The sequence below is a fragment of the Amblyomma americanum genome, chromosome 11, assembly GCF_052857255.1.
Source record: "Amblyomma americanum isolate KBUSLIRL-KWMA chromosome 11, ASM5285725v1, whole genome shotgun sequence".
NCBI classification, from domain to species: Eukaryota; Metazoa; Arthropoda; class Arachnida; order Ixodida; family Ixodidae; genus Amblyomma; species Amblyomma americanum.
In genome coordinates, this window is record NC_135507.1 from 46,793,191 (window position 1) to 46,803,491 (window position 10,301).

General features: G+C 48.9%; 1 protein-coding gene across 1 annotated transcript; it reads right to left on the reverse strand.

The window, feature by feature from the left end:
- Positions 1–1,289: 1,289 nt before the first annotated feature.
- LOC144110244 (uncharacterized) lies at positions 1,290–9,010 on the reverse strand. The gene is made up of 3 exons (XM_077643081.1): positions 8,768–9,010; positions 3,618–3,883; positions 1,290–2,415 (listed from the first exon to the last, which is right to left on the reverse strand). Exons 1-3 carry the CDS (start codon positions 8,906–8,908, stop codon positions 1,389–1,391), a joined length of 1,434 nt encoding a protein of 477 aa, XP_077499207.1. The 5' UTR covers positions 8,909–9,010; the 3' UTR covers positions 1,290–1,388.
- Positions 9,011–10,301: the final 1,291 nt, after the last annotated feature.

A 10,301-nucleotide genomic window follows, 5' to 3' on the forward strand; every position in this document is an offset into this window, starting at 1 on the left:
ACTTAGTCCAGGCAGATAGCAGCGATCAAATGACGCTCCATCGTGTTGGGTGGCGCGTTTGCCTAAGGCTGCAATTTGGTCAGCTGATCAGAATAGTCACACACCTCAGAGTAGTCATCTCAGAATAGCTGTTTAGAATAGTCACCTGAAACACTAATGCGCGCTTGTAGGCTTGCCCTTTAGGGTAGCGATGCCGATTGTCTCATCCTCCTTGGCCCTCCCGTGGAGACTCATTTTAAACTATAATATTGCGCACTAATTGGTACTTTGTGGCCACGTAACGCTTGTAGCACCATCACTGTCGCGACCAATCACATATTTTCTGACATGGAGCGGAAGTTTTGATGAAACGATAGCTCTAATGCTATCGCACTGAGAAGATATCTGATCTCACATTATCAGGGAGCCGCATCTCTTTCATTAAACATATATTCAGACCTCGAAGGCTGCATACTGCTTACAGTTGCAGTTCTGCGCTGTGTGACCGAAATGCGTATTGTCTCAGGTTCTGGTGAGTCAATAGGGTGTAACGGTGGTAGTTTTAGCTGATTTCTACATGTCCAGAGGAAAGCGGTTTTGTATAATAGAATTTGCGATTTCTAGACAGCAGGAAAGAAATGAAAAGTGATACACATGACACTCTAAATTTTTATGCAACAAAATTATCAAAAAGCTATGAATAAATTTAGCGCACTGCTCTATTGCGTCTTTGAGTTCGCTAGTGCTGACCTGATTCAGAGTCCGATTCTTCCTTTTGGTGTGGGAAAAGGCGAATAGGTAGGGGCTGCATACACTCAGTGTTCCTATTCAGTCTAACACTTCGAACTTGTAGAAGGCTCACGGAGCTGCTTGGGTGGTAGACAAATGAGAGAGAGTTGGTTCATCAGCAAGGGTTTTACAAACACCTCGACAGCCGCTATTTTGGATTTCTGCAGATAACCTGAAAAAAAATTAAAATCAGCGATGGTTTGGAGCAAAGCTTTCTATTGTAGACAGAAGGCTCGTAGAGGAGACAAGCAACATTACTTTGTAACTCATGGTGGCCTTGTGAGGGGTTATGTCGTGAATTTTTGGTTCTGAAAATTGTTGCCGACATCTGTACATGCTACCGACATCACGGCAAGGCAAGGACGGCGCGAACATTTATCGCTATCTGCCGCAGGTGTTGTCAAGACACACATCTTCCAGCCAGTTCTTTTTTGTGTTCACTGACGCTTGAGAGGAAGCTTTATATTCCATAAACCACAAGATAAAAACCGCAAAGTTAAAGCACATCTTTTATTTCCGTCTGTGTTTGTTATGCAGGAGAATGCTGAAGAAAACAATAAAATTATAATTGGCCCCACTGAGAAACTGCTAGTTCGTGGTGCCAACTACCAAACAGAATTCTACACTGCTGGCTTTTTTCCATGGACATCAGAGCCGGAAGCTGCGATTGGACGCAAGACCGCCAGCTGCGGTGGAAGAACAAGCGCTTTCTTCAAAGTCACCCTCTCCTCCAACAAATCTTCGTCCACACGAAACATAACAGCTTGAAGAGCAGTTCCGTTCGCGCAACGCCGCAACGCCGAGGTCTTCGAAGAAAGCAAAGAGTCGCGACTCGTTGAACTTCCTTCGACAGCCTCAAGTGGTTGACAATTTGCCCTGCTAGGCAAGACATCTCCACTCCACAACGTCACAAACACGGCCTGTGTTTTGTCACACACCTCAAGAATACGGGGATTCCTAAAACAGCAGTTGGCCTGAGAGGCCTTAACCTCGGTCCTCATCTCAGTTGTCCTAGCCTTGAACACCAGTCTTTCTTCGCTACCCAAAAGCGCAACGCATCGCGTTCGCGCAGAAGACCGCAGTGCACAGTCTCGAAGCATCAGGGATGTCAAGACGACGTCGGGGACGCCTCGTACCGCATCTGCGTTGTACCAGGGCAATAGTTGCGCCGAAGAAGAAGAATTGAAAGCCAGGTCGTCGTCGTTTCTGGAATAACCGTAAGCGATGACCTGCCGTGCCCCTTGTAGCCGGTAAGACGTGGCGAGAATCGTCACGTGGTCCAATTCGGCGCCGTGGTCGACATTCAGGCAAACAACAAACGCATCTCTCTTATCTGGAGGGTCGACGACCACCGTGTTAACGGCGATCCAGACGGTGGAGGTGCGGCTTGGCCCCGCTTGAATGGACACCGCAACCGGCACCCGGTCCGCGGGCTGACCTGTGGCGATTCTGAGCACGACGGGCACTGGCTGCGTGTTCAGGTCTGATGCATTAGTTGGGTGCATTGAGAGCTGCTTGCAGTGCACAGCGTCAGTGGGAAATGAGTGCGGGTAGTCCCGGTAAACAACCCGAGCCCGAACAAAGCATGTGTAGAGAAACCCCGCCGTGGCGAGCGCAGTGACACGAATGACGGGTTTCGACAAAGACCTGCCGAAAGAAAATAATGAGAGATATCAGAATTAGTGAAGCAGTTTGTTGGGGGAATGTGCAACGCACTAGATATGGTTGGCCAAACTATCATATAGCAGTGGCTTAGTATTTCTTCTTTAACCGGCAAAGCTCAAACGTTGCATGTAGGAGGGACATAGATATGCAGTGATGAAACTAGTATACGCATTCTAGGCCTCCAGCGTGTGGTCCTGCTGTCAGGAAATATGACTGATAGCTATCATCTCTAAGGCAGGCGTCCGTATTTTCGACCAGTGTGCTCCAGTATAATTTTCGAATTTTGCTGCAATTGTGACGGCTAAATCTCTGTCCTCTAGCTTCTTTGACTGGCAAGAAGACCTCAGTAAAACCGGAAAATAAGTTATAAAGAGCGAGAAAGATATAACGGTGCTAGTCATAGTATCCATCAGCGCGAGTTAAATACACCCATCCTATCACTAGATCAACCAGGCCTACTTCAGCAGAGAATGGAGTAAGTTGTCACAGTTGTGAAAATCTAAATCTGGGTTCAGTTTAAATACTGCATCTTTGTCAACGTAGAAATTTCCAGCAAATTTTTTATTTATTATGAATTTAACTGTAAGTAACCTACTTTTAATTTCGCCTTCGCAAGTGAATGTACTTAATAGAGACTACAATTATTTCTTTCGGAGCAGCATTTAGAAACACAGTCCACAAAGTGCCCCAAGAAAGGTGCCAGCAGACAAAACTCTCCATAATAAACAAATTTTACAATCGATCTACCAACATGCCTATAGACCCCGCCACGGTGGCTCAGTGGTTATGGCGCTCGGCTGCTGACCCTGAAGACGCGGGTTCGATTCCGGCCGCGCCGGTGGAATTTTGAGGCAGGCGAAATTCTAGAGGCTCGTGCACTGTGCGATGTCAGTGAACGTTAAAGAACCGCAGCTGGTCGAAATTTCCGGAGCCCTTCACTACGGCGTCTCTCATAGACTGAATAGCTTTGGGACGTTAAACTCCCATAAACCGTAAACATGCCTAAAGGAAATCCTCGACTTGCTCAGAACTTCACCATCGCACACGAAACGCGCTCTTAGAATCGGTTTCTCGGTGTAAACAAAAGCTTTTATGCGGAAACTCACAGCGCATTCCAGGCACTATGAGCTCGAGTGTGCAGGTACATCGGCCCCGTTAATAACCGTGCGCTTGTTTCTGCGTACCCTAGGTCATGGCGGTAGTGGGCGGCGAAGACCTTCAGCCCAGGGTGCGGGGACTGCCACTGGGGTCCGTGTTCGCGCCACAGAGCGTGTGGCGCCACCTCTCGGCCGATACGGTCGTTGTAGGCGTAGGGCTGCTGTGACTGCTGGCTGATGCCGAAGAGCAGGCTAGCGGCCTCCAGGCTGCCCACGCGGTACAGGACGGTGCCCAGCGAGAACGGCACAGCCAGGATCACCACCATCACCAGGAGTACGAAGCCGCGCCGCATCTGCGCAGTTCGCTTTCAATATAAACGTCGGGCCTTTGGTCTGTGTACTGAGCTACATGTTACGAACAGCACCTAAATCACCGCTTTTTTTTTCGGAGCGAGTAGTAAGATAATGCGTTGTAACATATAAACAAGATGAATGAACATATTGATGTAGAGGTTAAAATTCACCTTTTGACACACTCCAAGCTGGCACAATGAGATGTTTAAAGAAAAATTTCATTTGACCAGAACACTTTTTGTTTCTATGCTGCGGGTAAATAAGGATCTAACGAAACCCGGCTACACGAAATTCTTGATCTGCAGCCAAAGTTTGATTCCCCGGAAGATACACAGGGAGTAGAATGTTGTCGTCAACCCGAAATACGAAAGTAACTTTCATACCAATCCCGATCTAACGAATTGTTTCTTGAAATGAGCAAAAAAGAGGTTATTTCTGACTTATTTTGCCCACAATGTCTTACCGATTGTTTTTGTCACGCGAGCAGCAACATCAACGCACGCCGTTCACAACCGAAATCTTGTTCTGACGGGGCTGCACGCTATGTTGTCGCGCGATGCAACCAACACGGCAGTTGGCAGTGCTTGCCACTTTGACTTCGAGTCCGTCATACTATTCGTCAGATAACTATCCCACAGATAACGCTAGGAATGGCGGCTGCTTCCGATATTTCATGCTTTGTGCGAGAGATGGCACTCATCGTCTCATCCATAACTTCTGGCTCGGCCTGCTAGCACAATAATTCCTTTTCTCCTGCATGCTGTTGCAGATCGCATGCTTAACGGCAGCCTGCCCCACGATCACGTAATCGTGTATCTGGCCGGCATTGCCCTGTAGTATAGCTCCCACGCCGCCAAAAAAAGATTGGCGGTGGTTTAGCTCTGGTAAAGCCCGGAGCGACGCGATAGCTACAGCTGGTCGAGTGGAACTTGGTCACGTTACCAACCACGTGACGAACCACGTGATCAGCCACGGCGCCGCACCGCCGGCAGTTGCTCCGCACCACGTGACCAACCACGCGACAACGTAGCGTTGCAGCCACAGCGGGGCGGCGCCGCCACGCTGAAGGCTCGAAATGCTACCGTGATGTAGCTATCGCTACGAAAAGCATACACGATCGATGCGATTGTTACGAAAAACGCCTTCCTCAATTCCCAAAATTCGTCGATTAACGAAACAATTCGCGGCTGCCCTTCACTTTGTCAAATTGAGTTTTCTCTGCATTAACGGTGAGTTTTGGTGAGAGCGTAGTCGCCTCCGTTGTTGTGAGAGTTCGGGTGGTGTATGCGACGACGTATTGGTCGAACCTTGATTTACGTTGAGCGAGCACTGCGCCGAGGCCGACATCGCTGCCATCTGTGTGCAATCAGTGGGAGCGTGGGGGTCAGAATGGCGCGTTATGGGCGATGACGTCAGAAGAACTTGCGGGGTGGCGTAGGTTTTGTCGCATATGCAAGATCAGCCAGACATCTCGGTATTAGAGTTGAGAAGTCTGGTCAAGGACATAGCGATGGAGGCGAAATTCCGGACGAAGCGACGGAAATAGGAACAGAGGCCAATGAAGCAGGAAAGTTGTTTCGCAGTCGTCGAATTCGGGAAAGCTGCGACCGCACGCAATTAGGACGAGCCAAGAAGGACGCCATACCTGAATATTAAATGACCCTTAATATAGAATTGTCATGCGAGAATGCGACCTCTCTTCAAATTAGGTTGTAGGTATAAGTCATAGAGGCATTTCAGAAAAATTAAAGGCGGCTCAAATGCCTCGTAGAGACCTAAGACCAAACTGTGATGGAATGCATGTAAGAGGTGCAGATTTTTATTTCAAGCCGAGCGAAACCGTGTCCATCATGCATGTGCTCAACTCTCGTAGGTGTGTTGCGCAATCCGAAAGGCATGACTTGCCGTAGTCACAAAGGCAGTCTTCTGGCGGCCAGATTCTGCTTATTGGAAGCGTCCAGTATAGAGTGCGCAAGTCCAACGAAGAAAAGAATTCTGCGCCGTGGAGGCAGTCAAGGGCACCGTCATTTCTAGGGAGTCGGTAAACGCCCCGAACGAAGACACGCATTTCAAGTCTCTTCGCCTTTCTTGTCCGCTAGGCCCATGGCTGTGATGCTGGGCCATTCTTGGTCACTACAATAACTTTACGTTCATGATACTCTTACAGTAAAGTTTAATCGTTTGAAAAATGTGTGGACAAGAAATTGCGAAAATATGCGTACATCATTTTGTAGGTGCCCTTTTTTTTGTGCACATTCCCACTCTCTACAACTCACTGCAGATTCGCGGGTTCTCGCTTTCCGAATACGTGCCACATTTAGAGCAATCTGCTTTTTTTGGGTTGGATCGATTCCCTCCTTGCTATGCAAGTGACGTGCCGCGTCGTCGCTTGTGCTTTAGTTCTCATTGCGGAGGTCACTGCCGCGCACTCGTACGCGGAAAACCGCTGCTGATTCATGGCCCTACAGAATCAGGCCACGGCAACCGCCCAAATTTGGCGTCGCCTTTCGGGAGCTGTGCTCGCAAACCCCGTCCCCACGCACACTGCGAACCATCCTCAATTCCTCGGCGCTGTTCCCTTGCATCAACTTTTCTTCTGATTTCTCGTCCTGATTGGTTACTTGCGGTGCGGTGCTCTCGCCTAAGATGAGGTTCTTTAACATGTATTCACAAAGACGCATATGTGTTGCGCAATCTCAGTTCGCGCTAAAGATTCCCACGGGGTTTCATTATACGCGCTGCTTTCCAATACATGCGCCTCTTTTCGTCTTCCTTAATGGACATCTACTTTCCTTCACTTTCATTTTACCAATCCAATGCAGCTTGCTACAGCACACTGAGCTCGCCGTAGATCAGACCAAACAGAGAAACACTTTGTGCTGATGTAATGATGTCATTACACCCGTTTTTCGCTGAAGATTTCTTGTCCTCTTTCAGTCCTTGGCTATATTGGGACTCGGAGATTGATCAACTTTCCTTAGCTGAGCAAGCGCTCTTGTTGGCGCCCTTGTAGTGGCCTGCAATGTAGATTTCCGCCTCCTTTCCCGTACGACATGCCTAATGTCTCAACCGCGATTTAGATGGTTGCTGCATCTTTCCTTTCCGCATGAGCAATTCGTTTTTCTCGTAAAATGCGGTCGTGGTTACTAGATTTATATTCTCCAACCGCAGGTAAGCGTAATCAGAGCTTTTCTTGCCTGGAGTAACGTCTCCTTAATCCACGCGGCCGCCTTTTGTAGGTTGCGTCTTGGAAGTAGACTACGAAAGTATAATGTTCCCCATATAAATCACGCCAACTAATCAAATGCCTGTGCTGATACGTTTCTAGCGATACCTTCCGCAAAACGGGATAAGTTCGTGAAATATATCGACAGACTCGTTCACCAAATAAGTCAGAATCTTGAAGATGCAAAAACTAGCACACAAATTACAATATCACTTATAAAATTACTTGCCCTGGCCACAGATTGCGCTACAAGCTTTTACGCATCGTTTAAGGCGTCCTGAGAATACGCTGAGCACAGCTAAATATTCATCTCCAAAGCCAAAGCACCCAATGAAGACTCCCCGAGGCGCTTGCAATAACAACGTGCAGCAACGGCTTTCCCCCGACATATCTTGGGGTACGTAGGCCACTAGCGCAGAACTCGGAGGCTGGAACGTGCAAGAGCTCCTTTTGCCGGTGTTTTGCGCGGCGGCCATGGCACCATGCATACGAGGAAAATCGGCGCGCAGCCACCACGGATTGCGCTTTCTATGACGTCACGCCGACCGCCGGATCGTACCATGTACGGGGGGCCAGAATCACAAGCTTAGCAACGGTCTCCCACGTGCAGCGCGCGACCCACCTCCTGAGGATTGGTCGCCAGTTGTGCTACGTGAATACATTGAGCGGTGCGAGGCATCTGCACAGTCGAAACCTCTAAAATGGCTCCTCAACATCCGCATTCGCCAAATCAACAACTGCTGCTGCTTTAGCAAATATTCACTCCCCGCCCCCTCCTCTCCATTCCGTGATGTCTGCGAAGCTACCGCTTGCTCTAAAATTTTGAGTGTAAAAAGGTAACGGATGAGTGGCATATTCACCTAATATGTCCATGCAATACGCAGAAGGATGAATGCGCAATCTTCAGTGACGCTGTACTCGAGTTATTGCATTAAGAAATTCATCATGTTGAACGATGCAAGCTTGTAATACCAAAGATCATCTGCTTTTGAGAAGGCCCTGCAGAGCTTCTCAGGCGCTCAAGGTGAAGCTTAACTTTTGGAAGCATCGCTTTACCAGCTTCTGCTACGACACACGAATACAGGACAGCACCAAACAATGGCAGGTCTTTATGGCAGTTGGGGGGTGTTTCATTAGAGCCTTACTATTTACTCAGTAGTGCCGTAATACTACCAAACTCCATAAGCACCGCAAGTACTGTAAAACTATCTCAAGGAGCAAATGCGGAGAAATACATGCGGGACCAGCGATACGAGCTACTCAAATTTGTTTTTGAAGTAGCTTTTTTTGTTCAGCCCAAGGTCGTGCTGACCAACAACTATCGCCTAGCGCAACAAATATTGCAGCTACGTTATCCCGTAAGTGAGCAACCTACAACGCAGTGATTTCTAGCACGTTATTCAGGAAGCTTATCTTGTGGGTAAAAAAAGTCAGTATTAGTACTGTGCGCCCACTGGTGTTGGCCTCTCTATGGTCCGCGGCTGCACTAGACCTTCAGGGCATCGTGAATAGACCATTGTAAACCAAGATTACTCTATCCCTGACATCGCTATGCTGCCGAGACATTTATAACGGCTTCTTTGAAACGTCGTCACAAAACGCTGTCAAGGCAAACAAGCCACGTTTCTGTCAACCCCCGAAAACCAGCAACGCTTACCCGGTGCTGCCTGAGGATGAGCTGGCGGTCCAGCGAGATGGTGTCGTAGACGTACACCTTCTCCCAGTGGCAGAGGTGACGGTGCGTAGGCCGCTGTGGGAGGCACCGCCGGTTTCTGCCGGACATCGCTCCAAGAAACATCTTTCCCGGTCACTCGTTGCTGCTGGTTCGACGGCCTCGACACACAGACTCTGGACGATGGCGGCTTGTTTTCGTCTTCTTCCTTCACGCGCATGGCAGACATCTACTTCGCTTCTTTCAGTCTTCTCAGTAAGAGAGAGAGAGAGATAAAATATTATTTAGAGAGATTAAACGCCCAGAAGTAGTTGGAAACATAATCGTGGTCTGCTCCTTCACACTGGGAAAGGAATGAAAGGGAAAGGTAGGGTGGAAATGAAAGGTGGAGATATCATACTACAACGATTTGCGCACGAACACGGTGGCTGACAATCGCGGTCTATGTCTTCCACACACTGATACCCGCATTCAAAGCAGCAGGGATCGAAACTTGGGGGTGTCAGTTAGTTTTGCCCTCGATAGTGCACACTATAGTCCCCAGTACGGGCTCATAAAAAATTGGCTCGGGTTCAACCCGACAGAACCTTGCTTACAGAGCGGAAGTTTCATCAAGCATGGTAAGGTAGTTTGCTGCACGATAAGTATTTTTAGATTCATTCGGCCGTCTACGACACACAGCCGAAGGACTGGTTTCAGCACGCGACTCCGTCATGGCTATCTGCGAACGTCAATCAAAGCTTCCCGCTTTTTACGATATTATAAGATGAACGGCGATTAACGTGGTTCAGCGCAACTGCGAGGTGAGCGCTGAATCACGTTGTTCAATGCAGTCGCGAATGCAAGCGAACGCCGCCGGCTACGCGCGGCGAGTCACATGTTATGACGTCACAGCCACACTACCGCTCCTTCGCTTGAAGGTCATTCCTCTGAGCGACATGACCTTGAGTATTTGCATGGGAGGAGTACGGCTTCCGCTCTAAAAGGATTGCGCCTAGTGGCTTGTGGTCTTTTACTCTTTCCCTTTAACCTGTAAGCTGAACGAGACGTACTCAGGTATTTCAATGGCACATAGGCTTAGACAGTGTAGAGCACTAGAGATCTGCCTTCGGGTTGTTTTGTATGGATCACCTGTTTTTACTACCCTCTGTGCGAGGGCAAGATCACTTTCTGTGCTTGTGTTCTTGTAGCTGCGCGCGCGAGCCGCTCAAGCAGCAGTAGGTATTTGGGCTGTAAAACTGTGTGCACTGTCGAAGGTATCGAACCCATCTCGAATCGAGGTCCCCACAGAGGCCTTGCTTGGATCGTAATTGACGAAAGACTGCGTTGGCAACGGCTCCGAAGGAATTTGACCGTGGCCCGCCACATTCTTACGCGGAGGAAGGCTTCGGGAGCGGTGACGCCCAAGGGGTCGCTGGGGAAGCTTCGGTGGAGACGATCGGGAAAAGTATATTTAAAACGGTGTCGGATGTCTTGGTGACAGGCCGCACCCTGGCCACGGAACTAGTTGCCGTTACGG

What these genes read in the sequence shown, in the direction of transcription:
- LOC144110244 (XM_077643081.1), bottom strand. Translation starts at nt 8,908, where the DNA reads ATGTTTCTTGGAGCGATGTCCGGCAGAAACCGGCGGTGCCTCCCACAG. An exon ending in TCATCCTCAGGCAGCACCGG is followed by an intron (nt 3,884 to 8,767) that starts GTAAGCGTTGCT and finishes CGAACTGCGCAG; the next exon opens with ATGCGGCGCGGCTTCGTACT. An exon ending in CACTACCGCCATGACCTAGG is followed by an intron (nt 2,416 to 3,617) that starts GTACGCAGAAAC and finishes TTCTTTCGGCAG; the next exon opens with GTCTTTGTCGAAACCCGTCA.